Consider the following 15,110-nt stretch of genomic DNA (forward strand, 5'->3'; position numbering starts at 1 on the left):
TAACTTCCTGCTCCTCTCAGGTTTCATTCTGTGCCCATCTCTTTCCTTTAGGGAAGGGCCTACCTACTCTCACACCCACTGACAGGGGGCAGCTCCAGTGGAGGCCGCCTCTCTCCTTCCCCCACTCCTAAAGCCTGGGGGAAGCAGGGATAAAGGAGGAAGCCAGAAGGCTAGGCAGATACTTTCCCACCACAGGAGGGAGAGGGGAAGAGGAAAGAATCCAGTAGCTCAGCTCACTCCTTCACCTTCTCTCTACTGAACAATGGGTGAGCTCTGAGGAGGAGGAGCAGGCCCACACACTTTTTCAGTTAAGGGGATGCATGGGCCCTTAGCTGCTGGGATCTTTCTGCTCTCTCTTTGCCCATTGCCCTCTTGTGAAAGTGGAGTCATAGCTACCGTGTCATCCCTCTCCCCCCACAGCCCTCAAGTGCAGCCTTCTCTTGGCTACTGAGGGGGCGAGCACTGCCTGCCACATATAGCAATTCTGATTGGCTGCCCTTTTCCCCAGGGGGTGGGAGAAAGCAACCCATCAGCTCTTCATTTCCTGTAGGCTAGGGAGCTTTCCCCTACAGACTGCAAAAGGGGGTGAGACCCTGGAGTCTATTGGGAAACATTAGCATTCACAGATCTGCAGATTGTACAAATACTAGCTAGACCTACACAGATTAAAGCAATGCAGGGAAGAAGATTGCTCCTATTATGAAAAGAAAAAAAAAGGCGGCGTTTGGGAGAGTAGCACCAATTATCTCCACTCCCAACACACACCTTGATTCCCACTTGTTCCTTATGGCTATTAAAACACCTACACTTGTTTCTTGCTTATTGGATTCAAAGTGTGTGCCCACATCATGTATGTTCAAAGCAGTCTGTATAACAGTTCTCAGGATTTCACTTCCAAACCTAGATGACTTCTATGTAGTACAGTTGGGGTTTTTCATGGACAGGAAGTCCCCTTTCTTGAGGCATAGTGTGAGTGTACTAGCTGTTGATAAGATTCCCTTCCCTATGAAGTGGTCAAGCTTAATTATATTAAGGTCACTGTTACTTAGTGGCACACTTTCTTCCTACATCTGTGGTCGCGTATTACGGAGGACTATATCACAAGGGAATCCCTCTTGGATTAACTCTTTCTGGAGCATAAAACAAGCAGTTTTATGAGTGGTATTGAGAAAGTGTTTGAATATCACCTCAGAACATAAAACAGTTAATATTTGGGTACTTTGAGCAATTGTTACCATCTGTGTCTAATTCAAAAGACCTTAACACATGCCTATTATACCTATTTTCTTTACAATGCAAATCAAAGAGGTTCTTCCTACCTCTAACATGCCTTTCAAAACAGTCATTTTAATTTATATACGCTGTGTATTATATATCATTACTACTCTCCCATGTCTCTATGAAATAACCTTTACTGCATAGTTTAGGAATCAGTAACTTTCTATACACTATATTTCAGAAATGCCAGTTGAGTCTTGCTGTTCTTCCCAATGTCAGCCATCGAGTGCAACCCTTTCTCTTTCCACAATGGTCAAGAAATAGACTTTAGTGCCCTGTTTATGATGTTACAGTACTGAATGGCACATAACTTGCAAGCAAACAAATTAACAGAAAAAGAGCTCTTCAGTACAGTGATATCCAGTTAAGTTGCTTATTTAAAAAAACAACACTATAGACTTGAGTGCTATTTTAGGGAGAAAGAATGTAACTAAAGAATGGAGAAACTAGTTCTTAAAGAAAAAGCATACAGCAATAAACAAAGTCGAATTTATGCCATACTCTGAAATTTAATCTGTCCTGGCAAGCATTAATTGGATACTCAACAGCTGAAGTTTTGCTTTGATGGGTATGATTGGGTCATTAGTTACATATTTGACTACATAATCTCTACCTGGTGTTTAGTTATGCTTGCCTTTAAGAGTGTTCCCATTCATTGTATCCATTTTTGCCCCAGGAAACAGCGTGGCTGTAAAGAATCGATCTGTGTGTTCCTTTGGGCATTACATCATATGAATTAAAGGAAAGTTGTACAATAAAGTTTTTTTATTTTAAGTTTAAGTTGAGGCTACTATCTGTGCAAGCTTGGACTTTATTACTAACAGAATAGCCCATAGTTTCTAAACACTGATGCATGTGAATAACTTTATATATAGTTTATTTGCAGAGCTTGGGCCTATGTTTATCTGTTTGATAAGGGTGAAAGAAACCAGCAGCAAGGTATCTGTTAGGGAAACTTGAAATTTAAAATTCAAATGGAATCTTTGCTGCAAAGCATTTTGGGATGACTCAAATGATCACAAGTGCCAAATTCAGTTCTGGCTTAAGGTACAACTTCAGTTATTTTCAGTGAACTGCACCCATTTAGCCAAAGGCTGGATTTAGTCCAAAGACTTTGCATCTATTTTAAATATTAATTTTTCTAAAAGTTGTGTTAGACTACTAAATAGCTGCAGCATTGTAAGGTCCGACAATTTCAAACCATTTTTACTACCAGTTTCAGAATTAGAAACTCATCTGGAAAACAGTACTGATTGACTTAAATTTAAAGTTTATATTGTGGTTTTTAAATGTTTCAGTATTTTAATTTTTGTGAAATCCAGTCTTTTAGTTGGAAGGACATGTAAACTATAAATTGTTTGTTACATGTCATATACATTACAGAGGTGTAAAGACTAAAGAGAACAAATTGAAAAACAGGATTACTTTGTCCAGAGTATGTCACTTTGTGCCTAGTCAGTTTAACTTTTTTCTTTGCTTGTATGAGTATTTCACAGAGCAATATGGGAAAAAGAGATTTTAACCACTGGAAACAGATTGTAAAAGTCAAAGTTTAGTAGGGGACTCGGGTGTAGACAGACACACAATTTTTGGAAAATGGTGCACTTTTAAAACTGTGGAATGAATACATTGAGAACTAGTGGCTATAATCCTGGACCTTTTCTTTTATGAAATTAGACAGACAGTATTTGTGTTCATATTTACTTTGATCAAGGTGTTTATTGCATCTCAGAGGGAGTACATGCACTGGGTTCTTAAACCAAAATACAAAGAAAAGCTATTTTGAAATTAGCTTTCTATAACTTTTTCCCCATTACAGTGTATGTTATCCCCACAGTTAATTCAGATACAACCACTTTTAATGGTACCATACATTGATTAAATAGTTAATTTGAAAGACTTAGGTGAACATCTTTCCAATTCAATATGTTTTGAACGAAGAGCTGCCAAGCCACTTGTAACACTGATCAACAGTGACCTCATTTAAGAGTCAAAATCTTAAGCCAAGCCATCAGCACAAAACAGTAGGAGAACAAACTAAAAATTAAAGAACACAATATGTACAGTAAAGGGTGTGGTTCTCTGGATCAGAATGAGGTCTAGTCACATAGTACAAAAAACTACTCACAGCATAGTTGGGGAATGAAAATACACTACTAAGGTATACACACAGGTAAGCACTAAAACAACAGATGTACATAAAAGTTAAATAAAAATGCAATAATGTTATAACTACAGACACACCAAAGAGTGCTTTCATATTTGACATTCTTTAATGTCAGCACAATTATGGCTGCTTTTTTCAACTACATGGAGAGAAACTGACCCTTTACTTATTTTCAGTGCATTTAGCAAGAACTGATAAATAGGGAATTTAAATGAACTCAAAACCAGTTAAAATATATTTTAAATAAAAAAAGTGATAAATACAGTATTCTTTCAGATATGATTTTTCATTGTTGGTAAAGTAATCTGAAAGAAGTATTTGTTATGGAAATTTACCTTTATATTACTTTAAATTATAATATAACATATACAATGCCACAAAAATAAAACATTTCTCACAACAACTGAAATTCCTGTGACTGGGAAAAATGTATTCCACACAAAGATTTTGTCTAGTTAAGTGTTTCTTACTATTGGTATTATCACGCTATGTTTTGTAACAGATAAAGAAGAAACTGAATGTTTAGGGAAATTTCAGGTGTTTGTCAAAAGTTATATACATTGAAACCTTCAAAAACACACAGACACATCGCTCCAAATGGCTCACCACACAACAGCTGCATAATCTGCCCCCACTGAATGGGTTCAGAAAAGCACTAGAAGGCATCAGAAACATACATCCATTGTTTAAACTGTAGAACACAAATAACCCAAGTACACAAATTGAGAGAGAGTAGGGATAACAGCTAAGGTAGTACACATTCCTAATGTTCACTTTCACAGCTGTGCTACACGTTTCGGAAGGAAGAGAAAGTCTGAATAAGCACTGGGTTTGGTACTGGTGGCTCACTTTAAAACTCTGAGCATCAATCTGTGATTTGAGACGCCAAACTCACATTTTTACTATCCAGTCAGAAAAACTGCAGCTGTGAAGACAAAAACATAGTTAGAAGGAATAAGTTTCAGAGTAGGAATAGAAGGAATAGTGACACAAGTCTTTGACTCAAATTTGATTCAAATGGCTTGCAGAGCAGCTTTAAGGCCAAACTTGGTATACAAAGGAATCAATAGTCCCCCTTATCATACCTAAAACAGCTATGAAACTACTCTCTGGAGGAGTGGCTTTCATACAAAAACATTTAAGAATTCAGCTATTTTCTAACTTGAACTGTGATGGAGGTGTCTCCCCAACAAGTTGGGGCCTCAATATTGCAACTGGACCATCATGCTTATGTAGAGCTCTTTGGAGACACTGGGTCCTAATTACAATGGGTTATCTATGCTCACCAATAGCTCTAATTTGGTCACTATCTATAGCAGAGATTCTCAAAATTCATTGGACTGCGACCCCCTGCTGATGACAAAAATTACTGCATGGCCTCAGGAGGAGGGACCGAGACCTGCCCCTACATGAGCTCGCCGCCCCAGGCAGGGGACCCAAAGCCAAAATCTGAGGTTGTGGGGCCAAAGCTGAAGCCCAAGGGCTTCAGCCCCAGGTGGGGGGCCTGCAACCTGAGCCCCGCCACCCAGCGTTTAAGTCCTTGGGCTTCAGCCCCAACCCCGAGCAGTGGAGCTCAGGCTTTGGCACAGGCCCCAGCAAGTCTTGGCAACCATATTAAAATGGGGTTATGACCCACTTTGGGGTCCCAACCCATAGTTTGAGATCCGCTGATCTATAGCCAGCAATGGATGTAGGTGCACCAGTGTTGACCTCAACTGTAGACAAGGGCATGTTGGAGAGAGTTTGCACTGGCTGAGCCCATCAGTGAAAAACCCAGTTTGACTTTGTCTACAGTTATATGCAGAGCCGTCCCTAGACATTGTGGTGCCCTACGCAGCCCCGCCCCCCCATGGGGTGGGGGGAGAAGTGGACCCAGGCCTCCACAGGGGGCAGGTGGCAGAGGGCTGCGCCCAAGGTCTGTGGGGGGCAGGAGTAGGCTTGAAGGGGCAGGAGGGAACCACACCCCCCCCAGCACAAGCTGGCAGAGTAGGCTGGGGCCAGATCACTCCACTTCCTACCATCCAGTGATTGCAGAGTGGGCCTGACCCGCTCTGCTCCACTCCCCTGGTTCCCAGCCTTGGGGGGAACCACACCCCAGCAGCACAGAGTGGGCTGGGGCCAGGTCGCTCCACTTCCCGCCACCTGGTGAGTGCAGGGTGCGCCTGACCCCTGCTGCAGTCCCCCGGGACATAGCTCAGGGGAAGGAATGGAGTGGGGGTGGGGCTGGGGCGGAGCAGGGGTAGCTTTCCTGTCCAGTTCAGCCGGCCGGGGGATCGGGCTGGCCGCTGGAGCAGCATGCAGCTGTGATGTTTTTGTATGGGTAAGGATGGCCCTGGTTATGTGTCACCAAAGGTGCAGCTTCTTCAGTCGTTGAATCAGGAAAATTCTCAAAATTCTTCCTGATGTCAAATTTTCACACGCTGTGGATTGTACTGAGTTCAACAAAAAACTATCACCAGAGATGATGTAAAGCTGCTACTTTCTCGTTTAATTCTAATAAATGGCAGAAAAGACTATTAAACACAATTTCTCATAGCCTATCTTCTCCACTTCGGTGATCTTCAAATTTTATTGGTTGGCTCCCGCAAACCGTTTTGTGATGTTCTGGTATCAACCCTCATATTCCTTCCCAGAAAGGTTTATTATGGTTACTATCTTTTCACTCCCCCGCCCTTTTTAAATTAATTAATTATTTTTAGTTACTATTATTCTTTTTTGGTTGCTCCTCTTTGCCTCTTATTCTCTCTCAGCTCCCTACTCCCCTAATTTCCCCTTCTCTCTTTCAGTGTATCCTCACAGGTGTTTGTTCCCTCCCTAATCCATGCTTCCCCTAGGCTGTTCTATGTAGCACTGCTCAATGCCTTATGCCATGATGTGCAGAAGAGCCACGCCCTGTAGCACCCCACAGGGAGACATGGAGAGACCATGGGGCTGGAAGCAATGAGGGATGCAGGCAATACCCCCTTCCAACCCTATCAGAGATTTGGCATCCTTTGAGGACATGCACATGTTTGGGAGTCTGAATTGCACTCATTCGTAACAGTGATACCAAATCAGTTTTATGGCCACAAATCAATTTCTCACACCAGATTAGGATTACAGTGTAGGACTAGTCACAAGAAGAATTAATGTGAAGAGGAGAGTTATTATTAATAAAAAAAAATCTACTACAACCGCAGCATAAAGAAACAAGATTGTCAAACAGAATGGCATGGAGAAGTAGTTATGATTTAAACTTATCTTACAACCTGAAAACACTTTTAAAAGGGCTTTAACTTGTACCTCCTGGTTCTCATTCACAGTTGTATTTTTCTACAACTAGTTGCAGGTTCTTACTGAAATTTAAAGGGAGTGGTATGCTTGTAGTAATGTTTTATACTAGTTAACTGCTGCAAACTAAATACATAATCCAGGTAAGTTCAAAGTCAGCCACAGAATACCTTAATTGTTTACAAGAAATCCTTGATGTTAAGATCTGCTAATGGGTCCTTTGTTGGAGGTTTCTTGGGACTCTGAGTGGCAGGTGTAGGGCTTGGAGAGAGCTAACAAAACAGACACCAGCCAAGGAAAGCAGAAAAAGAAAGGAAACAGAGATACACAAGCATTAGGTAGATTTATTCTACACAACAAGCACATTACAAACATGCAAAAAGTTAGAGATCTTGATTTATGGGCTTAACAGTGTCTTTTCTCGGTCATCTCGTTTGACTCCTGTGTTTAAATTTCAAATACAATTACTACAAAGTTGACAGTAATTGGGGGAGGGATAGCTCAGTAGTTTGAGCATTGGCCTGCTAAACCCAGGGTTGTGAGTTCAATCCTTGAGGGGGCCATTTAGAGATCTGGGGCAAAAATTGGGGATTGGTCCTACTTTGAGAAGGGGGATGGACTAGATGACCTCCTGTAGTCCCTTCCAACCCTGGTATTCTATGATTCTATGACAGTGCTTAGCGGACATTTTAATTCAAGACAAAACAAGGTGTCCTGGTTCTCTAAGTAACTTTCTAGTCATATTTGGCAGCAGTGAATATTCTGTTCAGTGTAGCCATTCAATGATAAGGGAGTTTAGAGAGCATCTCAATACCTAATACGCTTGCCCAAGCAGATTAGAATTTCTCTAACTGGATAGTTAGAGAATTGTTTTGAGCACTAACCTGGTAAGAAGGCAGTTTAATTGATATTTTGTAGTAACCGTTTAACATCAATGTATGGAACACACAATATATTTTTGCAGAATAACTTAGCTAGAGTTCATTGGCATAAAGCAATCTTTATGCAAAGGAAAAGCCAAACATACAGTAGGCCAAGCTATAGCATACACAATATTAAACAAAAAAGAACTACATCAAAAGAACATGATTAAAGTTGCAAAGACAAGTACTCAAAAGTTAGGAAATAGGAGAATGAAGGTTCCACAAACAACCTTAATTTTGGCTCCCTTATCCCTTAGGCTGAATCATAATGCATATGCACAATTACGTGATCCCATACTATGTTTTCCACAGGACCTCTACCTCATTCAATGCATTGGATGGACAACACTCATTTAACAGGCTGCTATTCAACACTTTGTTTTTTCCTTACTTCTCAATGTGTGGCCCATGCCTTGTTTATGGCACACTATTTCAAACCCCATTCTGAAGACAGAATTATTAATTTCCTCATAGGTTTATATCTATAGTGCTCATCAGTGTAGTATGCAAGTACTTCCACCATTCGTGTATTTATCTTCAATACTATTATTCCTGCAGTCCCCTATCTCATTCACTACACATCCCCCAGCTTCAGCAACAAGTGAAACAAGTGTCCTACAGACAATAGTATTCCCTCCCTACACAGCCCTTATTCATCTCCAGAGAAGGTCCATCCTGTGCCCTGAATGAGGTAGGGTCATGTGGAATTTTTCAGCAATTTTTCAAATGTTCATAACTTGGCCAAATTTGGGCACATTTTCACAGGGACATCAAAAGACACATCCATTACAAAGGCCATCCCCCTTGCCAAATTTCTCAAGTCTCTGTTCCAAAGTGAGGGTAAGGGGGGAAGAGGGTGCCAGGACTTATCAAGGAAATGATTGCCAGAATTTAACATTAGTGAAAAACATTTTTCCTCTTACTTCTTGGCAGTGACTCAACTGTTTTGGCAGAAGCTTACCAATCACTATCCCTACACTGAAGAAAGTTCAACACCCAACTTTTCTGTTTGCGCAGAGAAAAGAGTATCACGCATATAAAGGGAAGTGTTCATGTGATTTATTCTCATAAGGCTACATGCACTTCAGTGGAGTTAAACACCAGCACAATAAAGTTCTCTTTTATCCATATACTCAGGACTGTATATAGATAGCATTTAAAACCAAGTTTTCAGCCAGGGTTTAATAGGAGGAAAAGCTTACACAACAAACGGCTGGAAGGGGGCATGGAATGCAATGCCAACAACACCCTATTTCTACTTTAAAACTTATTTAATTATTTTACATATAAAGAACAAACTTACTTGTGCACCTGGTCCAGATGCAACTCCGAATGGTGGCCTCATCATAGGCTGTCCATACATAACTGGCTGCTGAGACATCATGGGTACACTTGGTCCAGCAGAAGGCTGCAAAATTAAGAAGTTAAAAATATATAAGGTTGCTAAAATTGATTAGGAAGAGTTATTTAATGAAGAAAAATAATCACTCACCATTCCAAATCCTGCTCCTGGCTGTGCAACTGGGGGGACACCTGAAGCAGGAGGAATAGCACTTGCTGGAGGCACAGTTCCAGTCTAAAAGCCAAAAAAACAACAACAGATGATAATTTCTATAAATCCAACTGCAATTACATGGAATAAAAGTGGGGAAAAATCTTATTGTATTTCAAGATCAAAAATGTCAGAACTGTTGTACAAAATGTTAAGTAACAGATGTTACCCAAATTGCACAGCAGCCCACCTCTATGGCAATTCAGCCATTTTAATTCTCAAAACACTGAGAACTGGTCATTAGAAACTTCAAAATTTGGTTTCTAGAGAAGTATATAGAAGGTATATTTATGTCAATGACATTAAACTTTAGACAGTCACTTCTTACTAGGATTTGCACAGTATGTTCTGCTTTACAGATAGAATTCTTAATTCTGAAAACAGCTTCAATCTATTATCCATGTCTTAATCTAATACAACTAGAAAATGACTGCAAGGGAAATCTTCTGTACAGAACTACAAGAATACTTCCCATTTCTCTTCTTCCCACCAGGTAACACTCTTCAAATCTGTTATAAAGAGGACAGTGATCAATTGTCCTCAATATCCACTGAAGGTTGGACAAGAAGTAACGGGCTTAAATCTGCAGCGAGGGAGATTTAGGTTATATATTAGGAAAGGCTTTCAAACTATAAGGATAGATAAATAATTGAACAGGCTTTCAAGGGAGGTTGTAGAATCCCTATCATTGGGCATTTAAGAACAAGTTAGGCAAACACTTGAGGGATGGTTTAACTATTCGTGGCCATGCCTCAGTGCGGAGGATGAACTAGATAACCTCTCAAGGTACCTTCTAGCCCTACATTTCTATGATGCTACATTAGTACCCTTGACTGGTTGTTGCTCCAAACAAAATGAATTATGAAGACTGTTTAGAACATGTTACCACATAATAAATCTGGGGTTGTTTATCTTGATCCAAGATAAGCAACACAGAAACCTATAGATCCTGGTCAATTAATTACTGTGATGGATTACTGTACGTCTGTATATCAGTCTGCAAACTCCATTTTCTTTTGTGTACACCATTTTGATTATAAATGTGCTGCACCTTCACTTTTGCCTGTTAGCCTCTATATTTGACTGGAATACCCAAGAGACATTAGCACAGAATCTGTGCGCCCATTGGTGGAGTGCTAACCATGGAGAGCTTTCAAGAGTCATTATTAACCTGGATGGTCTTCCATTCAAATGGAAACATTCTAGAGCAATGAGCTGGCTGCAGGTCAAGGGAGCTAGAATCCCTAGTTTAGGGACCAAACAACAAATCACCTGACAAGGGACCTGAAGTTGCTTGGGAGAAGAAGGCGGTTGCCTGATATAGAGGGCTGAAACTTTATAAGAACAAGTACTGCTCTTAGCAGGGGCTCTCTCACCAACCAGGACATAAAAGGCATGGCTGGACAGGAAGAAAGGAGGGTCCTGCAATTCTGAAAGGACTGACGAAATCCCGAAGGGCTCCCAGAGTGGTGAGGACAGGGGAGGGACGTAGGGAGGGATTTGTATGCAGCTATTTTCCATAGATCTTTACCCATTGTGCTTTGTCTATGAGTAAAATGTAACTTGTTTAGACATTCCTTTGTAAGGTCTGAGTGTTAACAGCAGTTAGAGCAAGTAACACTTACTTTAATGGTCACAGAATCCCTAAAGGGTGAAACAGTAACCTAGAGCATCCATGGTTTCAACTGAACTCTGCGGAGCATCAAGAATTACTGGGGATGCTTGGGAGAGCTAGCATTAGCTTCAGGGCTGAGGCAGTTGGACTGTTGCATATCTTCTCAGGAAGGGTATGTGTGTGTGTGCGCGCTAACAGGCTTCCAAGGAGACTGGAAGAAACTCTTTAAAAGCCACCACTGCCTTTAAAGTATCCTCCTACAGTGGTCCAGAGCAGAAGTTTGGCAAATATTTTTACTAAGCCAGGCTTTTGAATGATCAATACAAATACAGGTAGTCTGGCTGAAGATTAGGACCTTTAGATAAGTGTCTATGACTAATTTGTGTCTTTTACTGTTTTTGTGCAGTGCCATAGGTACCCTCCATTATAGACACTAGACAATATATAGTAATAGTTTAACTGCTTGACTCTTTAAAGAAAGTTCAACAGTCCTAGAACTATTAAACTTCATATAAAAATTAAAACAATAGCAGCAAGAAGAATCATGTACAGTGAATGGACAGTGAATTTAGTACTCTCAAAAAGTGTCAGACTGGGCACAGCCAAAGGACAGACAGCATAAGCAGCAGTTCAAGCTTCAATATTGCTCTGTCAGTGTATCTCAATACTGACCTGAAGGGACTTTAAGGGTTTCAATCTCCATAGTCATTTCTATGTCACTGGTATCCTTGTTGGCAGAATTTTAATTTTTTTTACTGGCTTTAGACATCAGCGAACTGCGAACTCTACCAAAGCCACCCAACCCATTTCCTAGAGACCAGTGAATTCCTATCAGATGGTAACTACTTTCAGTTACAACCAGCCTAGTCTGGGTTTGAATGAGTGACTAGAAGGGAAGTTCCACATCTCATAAATCTCCAGATGCCTCCAGGTCCTCAGTATTTCAATATCTGCTGGGAACAAGGATATATCCTGAAATAGCTGCTTTTAGCTTGACTTCCATGAAAGAGCTTATTACTAAGTTGTTTCTCATGAACATACTACAAAGGCTAGTGGATTAAGTAACTGGTCACAATGACATGCTCTCAGGCATGTAAGAGCAGCCACATTAATATATTAGTGACAATTTCCATCTAACTTTAAGCCAGCTGTAAAACCTGTTGTGCAGGCAAAGAGCAGTTAGTATTTTCAAGTTTAGTTAAAAAAACAAAAAACAAAAAAAACCCAACAGCTTTGTAAGTAGAATTAGTAGAACTTTACAATTAAATTCACTTACATAATAGAAAATTGCCCCACCTTTCTGGTAAGAAAAAAAGCTGAAATAGTAACTAATTCATTCATCAAAATTCCACACCCACATTAAATGGAAGCTGAAACAATGATTGCAAAAAATGTCCCCCCATCCTGCCCCATGGAACATTTTGCTCATAAATTACTAAAAGAAAATATCACACCCTATTGTCTTGGAAGTAACTGATCACTCTTTCTGGCACATATACAAAGATCCTGAGCAGGTGTAGACCAATGTAGTTCGACTGACATCAATTCCACAATGCTGATTTACATTAGCAAAGGATCTGGCCCACAGACATTGGTCGTCTCAAATCAATGTTTTTCGTCTTAGTGACATTGTCAGAGATACTACAGTATTTCCCTACAGTTACAGACAATTAAAGTATCTCCGATATCACAACATGTTTAACAGGTGGCTAATGTTGATTAATAGTCACAATTGTACACACACAGTCCCCTAGAAAAAACACAGGGAAGAACACCAGTTTATGTACACAGTAGTAATAATTTGTTCCTATTTCATCACCACTTGAGTGCCTGCTGGACATGAAGTGCTAGGACTAATTACTGAACTACATACCAAGGGACCAGTTGGAGGAACACCAGTTGACCATGTTGCAGGTGCTACTTTTGGTTGCCAGTTAGCTCCTCCCGTTAACTTCTTTTCTCCAGCACTCCACTGAAGGTCTCCCCTAATAGGGATTCAAATGCAGAAGCAGAGATATAAATCAGAATAAAGCTGTACATTGAATGTTAAAACTCAGCACTCTGAATGTATGTACATTAATTTATATAAACACTAAACAAAGCTAGCACGCGCATTAGTTTTTGTTATAGGCATCTGAGAAATCCTGAACACATTTAGTGTGCATAGGTTGTGAATAAATTATCTCTAATCTCAGTGGTGGTCATTAGCTATGGTAACTCAATTGCCAAGTTTACGATAGTCTATATCAAAAAATGAAAACAGAATTAATGGTGAAAGCCTTTACATCTCATTACCAATGAGTAATTAGCAATATGTGAGGAGGCAAAAGATTGTTTAGTGCTATATTCACATTCACTTGTATGGTATTATAATCTACAGGGAAGGATACAATTTATATCAAGGCAAAAAGTGAGGGATTGGCACTGCATATTCTACTGTTGATAAAGGCATTTCACAGTTAAGAATCTTGTTCAGAAAGCTGCAGCAGAAGAAAAGGAGGGCTTTTCCCTTCAGAACACTCAAGTTGTAGGATTCAAGATCTATAAAAAACATTCATAGAAAAAGGAGGAATATTTTCACCCCTTCTAGAAGCAGAACAACTATTACTAAGGGGTAGCCCAACATTTGATGTTTTAACAAAAGACTGCAGGAAAAAAAACAGGATTTGAGGCACATGACAAACCGGTACATCTCCAAACCTGGACAGTGTTGGAATTCCCCACCTTCTGACCGCAAACCAGTTAAAAAGGTAAAACTCAAAGTGAAAATTTTAAGAGAGCCTGGGCGCCCCATCATCTCAGGCATTGGCACCCTGACAGCAGGATTGTCTGGCTATGTAGACTCCCTCCTCAGGCTTTATGCTACCAGCACTCCCAGCTACCTTTGAGACACCACTGACTTCCTGAGGAAACTACAATCCGTCGGTGATCTTCCTGATAACACCATCCTGGCCACTATGGATGTAGAAGCCCTCTACACCAACATTCCACACAAAGATGGACTACAAGCCGTCAAGAACACTATCCCCGATAATGTCATGGCTAACCTGGTGGCTGAACTTTGTGACTTTGTCCTTACCCATAACTATTTTACATTTGGGGATAGTGTATACCTTCAGATCAGCGGCACTGCTATGGGTACCCGCATGGCCCCACAGTATGCCAACCTTTTTATGGCTGACTTAGAACAACGCTTCCTCAGCTCTCGTCCCCTAACGCCCCTACTCTACTTGCGCTATATTGATGACCTCTTCATCATCTGGACCTATGGAAAAGAAGCCCTTGAGGAATTCCATCATGATTTCAACAATTTCCATCCCACCATCAACCTCAGCCTGGACCAGTCCACACAAGAGATCCACCTCCTGGACACTACAGTGCTAATAAATGATGGTCACATAAACACCACCCTATACCGGAAACCTACTGACCACTATTCCTACCTACATGCCTCCAGCTTTCACCCTGACCACACCACACGATCCATCGTCTACAGCCAAGCTCTGCGATACAACTGCATTTGCTCCAACCCCTCAGACAGAGACAAACACCTACAAGATCTCTATCAAGCATTCTTACAACTACAATACCCACCTGCGGAAGTGAAGAAACAGATTGATAGAGCCAGAAGAGTTCCCAGAAGTCACCTACTACAGGACAGACCTAACGAAGAAAATAACAGAACGCCACTAGCTGTCACCTTCAGCCCCCAACTAAAATCCCTCCAACGCATTATAAAGGATCTACAACCTATTCTGAAGGACGACCCAACACTCTCACAAATCTTGGGAGACAGGCCAGTCCTTGCCTACAGACAGCCCCCCCAACCTGAAGCAAATACTCACTAGCAACCACATACCACACAACAGAACCACTAACCCAGGAACCTATCCTTGCAACAAAGCCCATTGCCAACTGTGCCCACATACCTATTCAGGGGACACCATCACAGGGCCTAATAACATCAGCCACACTATCAGAGGCTCGTTCACCTGCACATCTACCAATGTGATATATGCCATCATGTGCTAGCAATGCCCCTCTGCCATGTACATTGGTCAAACTGGACAGTCTCTACGTAAAAGAATAAAGGGACACAAATCAGATGTCAAGAATTATAACATTCATAAATCAGTCGGAGAACACTTCAATCTCTCTGGTCACTCGATTTCTGATCTCAAAGTGACTATCCTTCAACAAAAAAACTTCAAAAACAGACTCCAACAAGAGACTGCTGAATTGGAATTAATTTGCAAATTGGATACAATTAACTTAGGCTTGAATAGAGACTGGGAATGGTTGATT

At 40.8% G+C, this 15,110-nt stretch overlaps 1 protein-coding gene across 1 annotated transcript in view; it reads right to left on the bottom strand.

The window, feature by feature from the left end:
• Positions 1-2,977: 2,977 nt before the first annotated feature.
• Positions 2,978-15,110, bottom strand: part of SNAP91 (synaptosome associated protein 91) — a 142,648-nt gene continuing 130,515 nt past the window's right edge. The window contains exons 26-30 of the mRNA XM_073336567.1: positions 12,679-12,790; positions 9,131-9,214; positions 8,942-9,046; positions 6,886-6,987; positions 2,978-4,370 (exon numbers count right to left, since the gene is read on the bottom strand). Coding sequence (XP_073192668.1) covers positions 6,895-6,987; positions 8,942-9,046; positions 9,131-9,214; positions 12,679-12,790 — 394 coding nt within the window. The 3' untranslated portion in view covers positions 2,978-4,370; positions 6,886-6,894. The remainder of the gene's footprint in view (positions 4,371-6,885; positions 6,988-8,941; positions 9,047-9,130; positions 9,215-12,678; positions 12,791-15,110) is intronic.

Source organism: Lepidochelys kempii, chromosome 3 (genome assembly GCF_965140265.1).
Source record: "Lepidochelys kempii isolate rLepKem1 chromosome 3, rLepKem1.hap2, whole genome shotgun sequence".
In the NCBI taxonomy this organism is placed as follows: Eukaryota; Metazoa; Chordata; order Testudines; family Cheloniidae; genus Lepidochelys; species Lepidochelys kempii.